This window comes from Typopeltis vanoorti, chromosome 17 (genome assembly GCF_054136105.1).
Source record: "Typopeltis vanoorti isolate ZY-2024b chromosome 17, IOZ_Tvanoo_1.0, whole genome shotgun sequence".
NCBI lineage: Eukaryota > Metazoa > Arthropoda > Arachnida > Uropygi > Thelyphonidae > Typopeltis > Typopeltis vanoorti.
In genome coordinates, this window is record NC_143565.1 from 26,878,935 (window position 1) to 26,893,536 (window position 14,602).

Genomic DNA, 14,602 nt, shown 5'->3' on the forward strand with positions numbered 1-14,602 from the left:
GAAGTATTCGAAACAAGGGGAATGAAACTAGCATTGGTAGAGTTCATTTGCCTAAAAAAACTGTTGGTATAAGTGAGACATGGTTGAATGAGGGATAGAGATGGATGAATATCAGACGTCATGAGGAATTATGGCATCTATGGCCAGGAAAGAAAATTGCACCGTTCTAAAATAAAAACTTTAAAAATCTCAATTTTTGCACCTATGGCCAGGGCCACATTGGCCATAGCCTCACTACACCTCTGACGGATATGTAGTCTTTAGTTAAGATAGACAAGGCAAAAGTGGAGAGGAAGAAGCAAATACTGACAGTGATTTTGAAGTAATATGGTGTGAAGTGGAGGTAGCAGGATAAAATGTTTAGCAGGCTGTTGATATAGACCTGGTAATGTGGAAGGCAATTAGAAGGAAATGTTTAAGTAAACTGGTCTGGCTAATAAGAAAAGGATATTCATTATGGGCAATTTCAATTGTGGTGATATAGACTGAAAGGAAGAGACAGCATTAGGAACCAAAGAGAATGAATTTCTTGAGTTTGAGGGGCAACTACCTTAAGCAGCATGTAACAGAGGCCACACATGGATTGAGGGTCTTGGAGTTGATTATCTTATCTGAAGATATTGTAAATGAAGTGTCACATCTTCCTCCAGTCGGTGAAAGTGACTGAAGTGATCACTTGGATGGTGGCCAGCCATATCAGGACTTTTGTAAGAAAGGGTTATATGTGGAACTATAAGGCAGGTGATTATGACAAACTCAGGAGGAGGCAGCTTCCAGTGATATCATAGAATGAGAAATTGAATGGGAAGGAAATTGATGCTGCTTGGTCTCTACTCAAAAAGTATCTGGCAGAGGCAGTGACCGAGTGTATTTCAAAGGTCAGGAGATTAAATAAGGTAGGTATAAAATGGATGACTGAAGAGGTAAAGCATGCAATCTGGAAGAGAAATGCATTGTGGAGGCAGCACAAGATGAGTGGCAACAATCAGTTACATGAAGAGTACAATGAGGAAGCAAGGAAGGTGACTCACTTGGTAAGGGCAGCAAAAGTGCAGTATGAGCAGCAGTTAGTGCATGAGGCTAAAAGAAGTCCTAGGGAGTTTTTTCGATATGTGGCCAGTAGAAGGAAGAATGATTATGGGAGGATGATGTTGGCGAATGGTAGTGGGAGAATGATAAACACTGAGGAGGATATAGTAGAGGTCTTTAATGACTCGAGAGCAGTGGGAATGGGGGAAAACCAATGATGGCAAGTGAGCAGGAGGTATATGATGAATTGAGTAAACTTAATATCCACAAGACTGGGACTTGATGGTATATCACCACATGTTTTGAGGGAATGTTCCAATTTTGCTATCTTTCCACTCCTTTTAAAGGAGTGGAAAGATGGCAAAATTGTTCCACTTCATAAAGGAGGTGATAAGATTAAGGCTTCGAATTATAGGTCAACCAGCTTGTCTGGAGTTGTAGTCAAGGTGTTGGAGAAGCTAGTGAGGACAAGGATCCAGAACTGGGTTGACAGCAGCAGAATTCTCTTTAATGGACAGCATGGGTTTGCTAAAGGAAGATCATGCGTTAGCAATCTGATTACTTATTATAACAAGGCAACGAATACATTGGACAAGTGGAATGCATATACAGTAGTATGTTTAGATTTTGCAAAACTTTCAACAGATTGCCATATGACAAACTGCTAGTTAAATTAGAACAGATGGGGATAGGATAGTAGATCTGTGTGCCAGATTAGAGATTGGCTATCAGATAAGTATCAGCAGGTTGTGTATGGGGAGTGATATCCCAGAAGAGGAAAGTCACTAGTGGTATGCCCCAGGGGTCTGTTTTGGGGACATTGTTGTTTAATCTGTATGTAAATGACATTGGAAAGGACTTAAATGGCAGATGATACAAAGTTTGGGAGTGTTATGAAAAGTAGAGCAGATGCAGCTTCAAGAGGAAATAAATAGACTGTCTGAATGGGCAAGTGTGTGAGGATGTCAGTTTAATGTTGCAAAGTGTAAGGTTTCAAAATGTGAGAAGCAAAGATGCGATGCAGAGTAGAGGATTGGCATGGATATTTTAGAGGAGGTGGAGAAGATGAAAGATCTGGGGGTGATGGTGGATAGGAACTTGAATTTCATGGACATTTTGCAAAAATTGTGAGGACAACACAGTGGATTATAGGAATGACACAGAACACTGACATGCAGAAGTAAGGATGTTATGATTCCACTGCACAAGGCTTTTATCAGGCTGCATATGATGAGTTGTTGGAGGGGGTTCAGAGATGATCAACTAAGTCAGTTTCTGGTCTCTGGAATGCGAGAACAGATTGAGAGAATGTAAATTGCAGAGCCTATGAATAGAAGGAAGAGGGGAGACATGATCAAGGCATAAGCTGGTAAGAAGTAATTACCAAATTAACGTGGGCAAGATTTTTCATAGAATATCTGGAGACAGGGGAGAGTGAGGAAGCCATCCCTGGAAGCCATATAAGGCAAGTGTGAACAATGGAATGAGGAGTAGTTTTTTTTTACATCGAGAGTGGTGGGGAATTGGAATGCATTGCTTGAGAATGAGGTGAGTGCAGAGACAGTGAATGCATTTAAGTCAAGGTATGATGAGCTATGCATGTGAAAGTAGGACTTTCTGCAACCAGTCTTGACTCCATGGAGGTCTATTGGTGATGATAAAAGATTTCTTAAATCTGCTCCAGCTCAATGAATGTATACACACAACATAATTTCGAAGTATTTAGATACCAATAATTCTGAACAGAGAAAATAATGAATGACCCATTCCTATGATAGCAATGATCCTTTGTGGAATGCTTTTAATCATTTTAAGATAAAAAGTAGCTGAGGCAAAAATAAATAAATATATAAATAAAATTAATTAAAAACAGAAAGTAATGAATATATAAGTAAATAGCATAAAATGCAGAACCAAAGAGGAATGAGTAGATAATAAGGAAAGAAATCTGGATATCAAAAAGAAACTGCAACACAGATAACAAAGAAGCTCTTTCATTATGTGGCAAAGCAAACAGAGCAAAAAATACCCATGAAAAAACCTCTGGTAAATACATAGTAGAAAGAATTCCTACTATTTGTTGAGGGGTTACATTCCTTGGAAAGACATGATTGAGGGTGTTCCAAAAAACAGGGGTACTGGGATGAAGGAAGATGATGAGAAGTTAACATGATAAGGAGTGGAACTGTGTAAACATGTTGAAAGTTTTTCCACTTGGTTATACTATAGATTAAAGATGCCAAGAAATTATATTCTTGGTTTAATCCTTTTACCCAAGTGTAAGCAAACAAAGTTTGCACATAAAGTAACTTCACAACTGGGTAACTCATATATAGAGGCTAATGACTTCAAATCACTTGCCTTAATATCCCATAATGCAAAGCATATATATCCTTAAGTACATGTAAAATGCTATGCATTATGGGAAGGGTCACTACCCAGACCGGTTTTGAACCTTTGAGGTAAAAAAGTAAAGAGATACTCATGATAGAGTAGTTAGTATAGGGGTGCAAGATAGCCTGATAATATTAGGAAAAAGAAAAGATAGATACATAGTATGAAAGATATAAAAAAGCTGAGCAATTTTCTCTATCATCATATTGACAAAGGCTATTAGTTTTCCTTTTTCAGCAATCTCATACAGATAAACAACCAAAACCAATTGAAATTAAAGTGCAAAGATGACTGATAGTCAGAGGTCTCTCATATTTCCACATACAAGTAACTAAAAGATGTCACCTTATTACTAAAATACTCTGGATTAGAGATAGATGTTGAAAGTTTTTCTACTTGGTTATACTATAGATTAAAGATGCCAAGAAATTATATTCTTGGTTTAATCCTTTTATCCAAGTGTAAGCAAACAAAGTTTGCATGTGAGATAACTTCACAACTGGGCAACTCATACATAGAGGCTAATGGATTTGAGACTAATAGACATGGATTAGGCTTCACATCACTTCCCTTAGTATCTCATAATGCAAAGCACATATCCTTATGGATAGAATTATACATGTCCATAAAGATATGTGCTTTGCATTATGGAATACTAAGACAAGTGATGTGATTTTTTTTTGAAATTATGGATTCTACAACTGTGTTAAAATAACTCTTTATTATCCCAATGTTCTTTATATCAAGATCATCATCTGGAGGATACATAAATATACAAGACAAGCTGCGTTACATTTCAAACCGTAAACTAGAGAAACGATGATTTGATCACATGCCACTCACTGGTGTGACCTCTAGTGGAAAAAAAAAATTACATCACGCTAGATTTAATTTATGATTAAATGAATAAACAGATGGTTTTCCTTCCAGTAACAGTGATGTCCTATTTCTATTATTAGAATTGATATTTTTGATTAAAAAAAATTATTTATAAATTACAGTATGAACAAACATTCTTCCTTATAGATTTCTTCTTTAACAGTGATGTCCTATTTTTTAGTATTAAAATTGTTATTTTAGATTTAGGATCCTGGATTTTCTATAGTCCTGTTTATAGTTGTTCTTAGAGAGGAAGGATTCGTGGGACGAATATATGCCTTCCATATGTATGGGATTCTTAGACCATCATTATTGTTTAGATCTCACAAGCTTCCTTAAATTTGCGTTCATACCATGTTTTGGTGTGATGTAGACAACTAGTGCTTTTCCAGTCAATTCTATGTAAGGTGTTCAGGGCATGATCAGAAAGGCCAGCTTCACCATAATTATTATATTTGATGTATCATTTATGTTCTTTGTCTGATTGGAATTGTGCGTCCTGTTTCTCTTATGTGTGGTATGTTGCAGTAAATACGGTATACTCCAGGGTGGGGCCAGCAGAGGGAGTGGGTCTTTTTGTAGTACTGTTTATTTTGTCTGATGTCCCTTTAATGTAGAGAATGGTTATAGTTTTACTGTAGTCTGGTTTGTCTGTTTCTTATTGAGGTCTTGTAGAGAATTTTGTTAATAGTGTTTTGGCTGTATCCATTTTTTTTGAAAAGAACTGCTGATCACTTTAAATTCGTTTTTCAGTGGCTGTTCACTAGAGCAGATTCGTCCCACAAATCCTTCCTCTCTAAGAACAACTATAAACAGGACTGTAGAAAATCCAGGATCCTAAATATAAAATAACTTTAATACTAAAAAATAGAACATCACTGTTAAAGAAAAAATGGTTATTCATGTTGTATTTTTTTTTTTTTTTTTTTTTTTTAAATCAAAAATAACAATTGTAATAATAGAAATAGGACATCACTGTTACTGGAAGGAAAACCATCTGTAAGCAAGAATGTTTATTCATATAATCATAAATTAAATCTAGCTTGATGTAATTTTTTTTTTCTTCAATAGAGGTCATGTTAGTGAGTAGCATGCGATCAAATCATTGTTTCTATAGCTTACGGTTTGAAATGTAACACAGCTTGTCTTGTATATTTATGTATACAAGATGATCTTGATATGAAGATTGAAATGTCGGGATAATAAAAAGAGTTATTTTAACACGGTTGAAGAATCCAGAAAATGAATGCTGATCACCATGTAACACTAAAAGAAAGGACATGTGATGTGAAGTCATTAGCCTCTATATATGAGTTGCCCTGCCATGAAGTTACTTCACTCTCAAACTTTGTTTGCTTACACTTAGATAAAGGATTAAACCAAGAATATAATTTCTGGGTATCTTTAATTGATTACTAGTCCAGTCAAACACTAGACTGATACTAGTATTTATTTTGTTGTATTTCACTTTGTAAATAAGAAGCTACAGATAGTTAAGGGCTTGTGTGCATAACTCCCACAAAGGAAATAAAACTGTTTAACTGTCCATATCCATTAGAAAATGTGGCTCTAACAGTGCCCCCCCCCCCAAAAAAAAAGAGTTCCTACATATCTTTTCATGGACATTGTTCTGTTAAACTGGTTCTATCATTCCACTACTATCTTTTAAACTTGTAAAAAGATCAGCAGCTACTATGGGACATTATCTTTATTCCACACTATGATCCACATTACAGAGCTACAATGCCACTTTCATGCATTAGAAAATATCTATGCAATCTGGATGAAATATTGCATGTAATTCAATCGACATGTCTTTAAAGAAAACGGTATTTTACCAAGGACTACAGCATCAGCTGTTCAAAACATAAACTGATTCCTTATTTCTCCTTGTCTGTACATGGCACTAATGTGCTGTATGTTTTGCAACCTCATGTGTGTGTGTATAAAAAGAGGGGATTGATATAAATATGTATATATTTAAAAAAAAATAGCTTGAATGGGAACATCTGATTGTTTGTTGAAGATGCAGAGTTAGGAAGAGTGATAAGAAATGAATTTGATTTGAAACACTATAGCAAGTTCAGAGAAACTAAGGAAAGTTTACTATAGAGGAAGTCTATGGAAAATTGCCTTCAGCATAGGACTAATGTCATGGAACAATAATCAAAACTTTTTTTTTTTCTTTTTCACAGTGAGTGTATTAATTCCTTTAAAAAGACTACTGCAAACAGGCATGGTAGGCAGAATAAGGATGTCAGATCAATGCTTACCAAGTATAAAGATTTTAACTGAAGAGGCCACATACTATAACAAGAATGCATTGTAAGCCATGTAGATAAGCTAAGAGATCTTTCAATTTGTTACCTCTACAACCAAAGTCATAATATGATTAGGATTTTCATTAATTAATTGTTTTAAATAAATAATTTCAATTAAATAATCCAATATACTCAAACTATTACATTATTTATAATAATGTAATAGTTTCAATATATTGGTTATCTTCATAGAATACAATAAATTGAAAAACAAGGATAAATTTACAATTAACTATATAAGAAAACAATACCTACTATTTGACTTCCACATGGCAGGTATATCTTTATAGTGAACCATGAATATAACTGCACAAAACACAATGGCACATAAACTTGCTTTAGGGATGTAGTGAAAGTAAGGAGCAATGATGCCAAGTGCCAAAAGAACTAAAGAACCTGAAGAGAATGAAAATTTAAGTTTATACAGATAATTGCACGTTTTTCTGCTATAATATATAAAATTATAAAAGTTAACGAGTTTTTATAAAAGGAAATTGAGTTCAATTTGTTAAATTCAGTAAAATATTTTAATTTTTACATTAATTTTTTTGGCATTAATATTATCAGGACAAATTTATTTATAGAAAGATTTAACCTGGGAGCTTCCACAGCTCACTGCAGTGATTTAAATCCAACTATTTCTAACCTAGCAGAAAGACTTTGGTTCAAATGACTGACCACTTATATGAAAAATATATTAAAAAACTGGAACAAATAATAAAAATATGCCCCAATCTGCCCTAAATAATACCAAAACTTTTTCAAATAAAAAAATACTATCAGATTCATTTCACCAACATTCGAGTAATCAATACAAACAACGACACACATTACCACTTAAAGAGATCAAAACCTGATTCCTTTTTCCTTAACAGAACCTCAGTTGGCATCGCATCCTCTATGACCATAGTCCACTTAACCATCCCAATTATGTCCTATACGAAGCATTTTGCAAAAATGGGAGAACATGTGCTTTGGTGAAATCTAATATCCTGTCAAAGGGATATCAGAGTTCACAAACCCTGCCAATTTGGAAACAAATTTTTCGATCAGCACTGGCTCAAGATTTTCCTTACCTCACTTTATTACCTCAACCTTCATTTGCTGTCTTTACTGCTACCCTAATTATAACAATCCTGCTGCTAGTTTTGACTACCTATCACTAAAAATTGATTTCTTTCAAACTAATTATCCAAACTATGTCCTTGGGGACTTTAATGTCCATAACACAAATTGGATCCCCTACTCCAACCTCACAGATCAAGCTGGAAGGGAAGCTGAATCATTTAAACAATAAATTATACCATAACCACAGTAATTAACTTTAATGAAGTGAAAGTACAGATATTTCGTACTGAAAATAACAGTACATCAGTGCATAGAAACAAGCAAATCATATTAATAAATAATATTATTAAAAACTATTTTTGATGGTTACATAAAATAAGAATCTCCCAAACTTCTGGGAGAGAGACAATCATTCCAATTCAGATTTGGCTGATGTAAAAGGGCACTCCACCTTACTAACCCAGCATTAGTAGGTGGGGGGGGGGGGGTGTCACAGACCCCAAAGATTTTAAATTGACTATAATTTTTTAACAATGCGTGGCAGTGAGTCATGCCTCAGTATAGATTCCCCTTCTGTAACCAGCTATTCGATGCCATAGACAGGCTGTTGGGCACAAGCAAGTTTAGTGTACAGAGGTGTAAAATGTGCTGGGGTCCAGACCTCCACTTTACCAAAAGTGACTATATTTACTTCTGAAACATAAGTTGTTTTCATGTATATTCTACTAAAATATTATCGTTACTGCTTTCTCTTCTATATTTTTAGATAGAAAATATAAGTAAATACGTTTTCGTATTTGTTTTTGAAATATTTAGAGGGTATTTTGAGAATATTTTTTTTTTTTTTTTTTTTTTTAACCAGAGGAGTTATGAGCAGGAAGAACAAAGGTTATGTCAACTTATAGATGATGCTAAAAGTAAAAATAGAGATGTTTAATTAGTTAAGTATTTTGGGGTAATAAATATTTAATTTTGTGGATCTGCATTTTTATTCTGTAAAATTACAAGAGACACTTAAACAATACATAATCTAATATTGATTAAAAAGATATGGATTTCTATAATATACTACATTATTTAGGTGTCTGTGGAACCCACCTTACCACTTTTGTTGCAGTTTCCCACCTCACCAGCACTGCGTTACGAGTCTTCTTTACGAACACCCTATCTATATTTAAAAAAGTAATGCCCGATTTCTATTTGCAATCAAAAGATTTTGAAGAATTCAGTTGGTTGGAACTGCAGCCGAAGCAATTAAAGTTACGAGGCCCATATATTATTATACGGGCACTTCCATCGAGTCCATAGACTCATTGTGGGAGACGCAATCTACCACACTTCTCCTTGAACCCATTAACAGACAAAGTACACACAACTGATTCTGACAACCCATTCCATTCATTCACAACTCTCTAAGCAAAAAATCTAGTCCTCACACCGCCCTACTAATCACACCTTTATTCAATTTCAAGAGATGACACCTTGTTTTGATTCCTCTAGCCAAGTGCTAAAACATTTTCCCTGGATATATCCTGTAAAACCCTTTAAGCAACTTAAATGTTTCTATCATCATCATGATTGTCAAGGATTTAGGCCTAGAGGAGTGGCCTGTTCTGGCCTCAGAAGTCATCATTGAATCTCTTAAAAGGACATTCTGGTTTTCTTTTTTTCTAATGGTTTGTAATTTAAGGCTTGTTTCGGTAATCTTTGTTTTTATTCTTTCAGCGTGTTTCATTCATTTATGTTTATATTTTTTAATTTTTTTCTATTATTGTTTTAATGTTTCTATCAAAATACAAATTGATGGTACAACATGACAAAGTTTCATGCCGGCTAAGGCGTTGAAAACAACGGTGGCCAGGTTAAACAAGGCCACCGTTGTTTTCACCAGGAAACAAAGGCGAACAGTCAAAAGTCAGCTACTGGAACAAATCTGAAAACACACCAACTCAACATCAGAGTTAAAGATTGGTATTATCAACATAAGCCTGAATGGCAAAGAAATGGAGCTAGCTGAGGAATTAGATAAGTACCAGCTCAAGTAATAGGGGTGACTGCAACAAAAAAGACAAACTGGCGAGATCTTTCTCAGCAATAAATGCAAAATGTTATTTTCAGGCAATGACAATCAAGGAAAAGAAGGGGTAGCCATAATATTCAACATAAAATACAAGGCTAATCTTCTTGAATGGCAGGCAATCTCAAGTAGAGTGATGTGGGCAAAAATGAGAATGGCGAACTGGAAAATGAGACTTATTTATGCCTATGGTCCCACTGAAGGTTCTACTAAGGTAGAAGTGGAGGAATTTTTTTGAGGCTTTAGAAAAAGCAACTGACACTATGAAAAAGGAAAAGTTGGTCCTTGTTAAGGATCTAAATAGCAGAGTAGGAAATGATTGCGAGACATACAAAAATATTTTAGGAAAATTTGGAGAAAAGAGCAAAGCTAATAATAATGGCAAATATCTGCTGGATTTCTGCTCAGGACATGGATTAGTTATTACTAACACCATGTTCCAACATAAAAATGTGCACAAATTCACATGGAGAGAAGAGGAATGAGAAAAGTCTCACTATGTTATTTTGATAGTGATGTTTTCTCCCTGGTGCAGGACACCAGAGTGTACAGAGGATTTGAAATTGGAAGTGATCACTATTTAGTTTTGAGCAGGATAAAATTGAATTTCATATTGAAAAGAATAACATGTAAGAAAGTTTTAAAGCGAATAAAAGTTTAGCAGCTCTCATGTAAACTGTAGACTAAAATGCACAAAGATTATTGAAGAAAAAATGAAAGAGTTTGAGAACAGGAATCAAACCTTGGAGATTCAGTGGCAAGCCTTGAAAAAACATTGATTCAGCTAAAGAGGCATGTGGTGAACATGTCAGCAAGGATAGAAAAATTAGAACTCCATGGTGGACACAAGAAGTTAAAGCAGTGGAGGAAAAGAGAAGAAAGCATATCAAAAGTTCCTGTCAAATAAGTCAGCTTGTGCCCTTAGAGAATACAGAGACAAATGCAAAAAAAGCTAAACACTGCATAAAACTAGCTAAACAAAAGTCATAGGAAGACTGTCTAGAACATAGAAAATAAATATCAAGAAGGTGGCAAAAACATTCTGGAGGTTGTTGAAGAAGCTTAGGATTGGAGGAAAGAGTGCAGTAAAAGGAGTTAGAGATAATAAAGGTGACATGAAAACAGGAGAAAAAGATATCCTTGAAGTATGGAGTAATTACTTCTAAAAATAGCTTGCTAATGAAACAAGCAATGATAGCACAGTGATAAAAAGTATTCAACAGGCATACAGACAGGAATACATATCCATATTTAAAGTAGAAAAGGCCATCAAAGGCTTGAAATGTGGAAAGGCAACAGGAGTAGATGATATCCGACCAGAAATGCTTAAGTATGGCAGTATAAGAGACTTACAGTGGCTACACTGTATAGTTCAGAATGCCTGAACACAGGGACGAATTCCAGATGATTGAAGTAGAGCTCTCATAGTACCCATATATAAAAAGGGAAATAAAACTGAATGTGAGAATTACAGAGGTATTTTCCTATTGAGTGTTCCTGGTAAGATTTATGCAAGTATACTTAAGAAGCGGTTCAGAAGAATGGTAAAAGAAAAGCTTGGAGAAGAACAAGCTGGATTCAGGTCAAATAGGGGTTGTCAGGATCAGATCTTCACTTTATGACAAATAGTGGAGAAATCATGGGAATATAACAAAGATCTGTATTTAAGTTTTGTAAATTTGGAAAAGGCACATGACAAGGTGTCAAGAGAGAAGCTATTTAATATGCTACAGTTATATGGTGTCAATGGGGCATTATATCAAGCAATACTTAGTCTTTATTTGAGTTGTAAGTCAGCAGTTAGAATTGAAGGAAGTACAGGAAGCTGGTTTAATGTTAAATCTGGTGTGAGACAAGGATGTACATTATCTCCTCTGTTATTCAATTATCTATATGGATCACATTATGAAGGAAAGTGGTATTAAACATGATATCAAAATTGGAGATGTTAATGTCAGCTCTTTGCTTTATGCAGATGATGTTATACTTCTAAATAAATCTGATACAAGTCTGCAATATTTTCTGACCAAATTGAATAACTGTTGTAATAGATATGGTATGAAGGTTAGCAATAAAAAGACAAAGACAATAAAAATAGGCAGAATCGTTGAAAATGTCGACTGTGTTGTGAATGGAGAACCTGTGGAACAAGTAAAACATTTCAGCTACTTAGGCACGATTTTAGTGATGATAAATTAAATTTAGAAATAGACAACAGAATCAGCAAAGCTGGTATGGGGAAGTCAACTGAATAAATTCATATGGAATAAGAGAGAAATTAGTCAGAACACTAAATTAGCTGTGTACAAGACAGTGTTCAAACTAGTTTTAACTTATGGATCTGAGAGCTGGGTCAGAAGTAAAACACTTGACCAAAGAGTAGAGACCGCAGATATGAGAGTCCTGAAAAAGATTAGAGGCGTGAACAGATGGCATCAATGGCAATATCATATTAAAAATGAGGATATTAGGAAAGAACTTGACATTGTCAGCATCCAGGAATGCATTAGCAGAGCTAATCTCAGGTGGTATGGTCACTTAAACAGAATGGGCGAGGAAAGATTAGCAAAACAAGTGCTCTCTTGCAGAGAGCACTTGTTTTGCTAATCTTTCCATGACCCAGAGAAAGATATAGGTGGATTGGTGCAGTACAAAGTGCCTTAGACCAGTTTTTCCCAAACTTCTAGATGTCAGGGTCCCCTTTGGAAAAATTAAAATATTTCACGCCCCCCTCTAAAAAAATCATAATATAGACATTATAATATTTATTGTATTTATATTCAATACAAAACATACACAGTGAATATTGCAAAAATCGAATGCAAATATTACATTTTTAGCATCTTGCATGCATATTATCTCATATTTTTATATAGATATATTGTTATTGTACATTTATAGTACAAGCACATGAAACGATTAGTAATAAACAAAGTAAGAATTAAAAACATAAAAGAAGTTTAATAACAATTTAATGTGATGGATGTGTTTCAATACTCCTACACCAATATCAGGTGAAATATTTGTAATTCTTAGATTTCTGCTTTGAAATGAAACTTATATGAATAAGCATATATTTACTAATATTCATTAAGTACTGAAATATGCAGGAAGCAAAATTTTTGAACCCCACCCATGTGCGATTTTCTTCCATTAAAATATAAAAAATAACAAGAAATAAATCATAAAAATTAAATATGTTTCTTTTAAGATAAAAAAATCTACTTAGTCTTAAAAGATTTTAAATTTGTTTACATTAGTTGACGGTTCCCCTCAACAATTTCCTGGAGTATAGTACCATCAATGTGATAAATTGCTTGTCATCTATTTAGCCCAAAGTGCATAACTTTACATTTCTCGACATTAAGCTGACACCCATTAACTTTTGCCCATACTGACAGGCTATTTAAATTATCCTGCAAGCTCTCCACATTACCTTGATTAACTATTACTCTACCTAATTCCTCATCATCATCAGCAAACAACTGAATATTTCCTTTTTTGGTTATTTCCTATATCATTTATAAACAAATTAAACAAGAATGGTCCCAGCACTGAACCATTAGTTGTTTTTGCCTTCATATACCATTTTTTTTTTATATCTGTCCAGAAGCCAGCTTCTTATCCACTTAACCAGTGTCATATCCATCCTACGTAACAGTTCCATGTGGTAATCTGTCACATTCCTTTGCAAAATCATTACGTATCCATTTCCTTTATCCAACTCAACTGTTACTCTATTGTAAAGTTATTAAATTACTAAGGCATGACTGACCTTTCAAAAAGCCATGCTGACCCTCATCCAGTATCATATTTTTATCAACCCATTCTTGAATTTTCCTCTTTTTTTTAACCAAATTTTTGTCATTTAAATGCATCTCCAGCTAGTTTGCCTGTTCTGCAAGATGCAAACCAGTCAGTTTTGCATGCGATTTTAAAATATTTGAAAACCAGATGTGAACAAGCTGGTTTTGTTTTAAAACAAATACTGCCTATTGAAATGCAGTTGTGGCATAAAGAGTAGTGCAATTCAACGATGTGATCTGTGATTGGGTCTCCATTCATAGATGTTTTGTTAAAGTTCTCCTTTTTTACTTTAACTTAAATTCTTACCTTGTGTGTGTGTTTGTTGTGTTTATAATTTGTTATAAAACTTATGATTATTATCTTTAGTGAATATCCCTATTACTTGACATAAATTCTCACACTTGCTTTCACCCTTTTCGTTCTATGGCCACTACTTAAATTGCTCGCGTGTGCAAAACTTGGTAGACAAAGAAATTGCCCCAAATACAGCCAAATTTCTTTGATACGAATCTAGAATTCACTCCGTGTCACAATTTGAAAAAATTTGTTAAAGCTGTGCCATCCAAATTCTTAGACAAGAGAATCTTCCTCGTCAGGGAGTTAACACTCAGAATGACACACTATTCGATAATCAAGCAATTAAAATTCCCAATTACAAAAACCTCATATTTTTAATCTTAATGCAGTCGTAGCTATCCCCAAATTTTAACTCTCACTAGTTCTATTTTTATGAGTGGTGCATTGAGTTCACAGATCAGGCAATTTGTTAGGTAAGAAAAAGAAAGGTTTATTTATTGCTCTAATACGATATACAATTATTAAGATCACTTAACAAAACTGAATCTCTCCTACAAATTGAAAGTTGATTGACCAGACATAACCTTAATACTCCTAGTCTTAAACATTGCGAGGAAATATCTACAATTTAGTTAAATCTCTAACATCATCCTATTCAACTAACATTCTTGAACAAGCATTTCTCTTATTCTAGATTCAAGAACTATTAGGCTATAACACACTTTGGCAA

At 34.4% G+C, this 14,602-nt stretch overlaps 1 protein-coding gene across 1 annotated transcript in view; it reads right to left on the reverse strand.

The window, feature by feature from the left end:
* Nucleotides 1-14,602, reverse strand: part of LOC150097235 (sodium-independent sulfate anion transporter-like) — a 217,815-nt gene that overhangs the window by 41,254 nt on the left and 161,959 nt on the right. Inside the window, exon 13 of the mRNA XM_090407626.1 lies at nucleotides 6,879-7,019. Coding sequence (XP_090263752.1) covers nucleotides 6,879-7,019 — 141 coding nt within the window. The remainder of the gene's footprint in view (nucleotides 1-6,878; nucleotides 7,020-14,602) is intronic.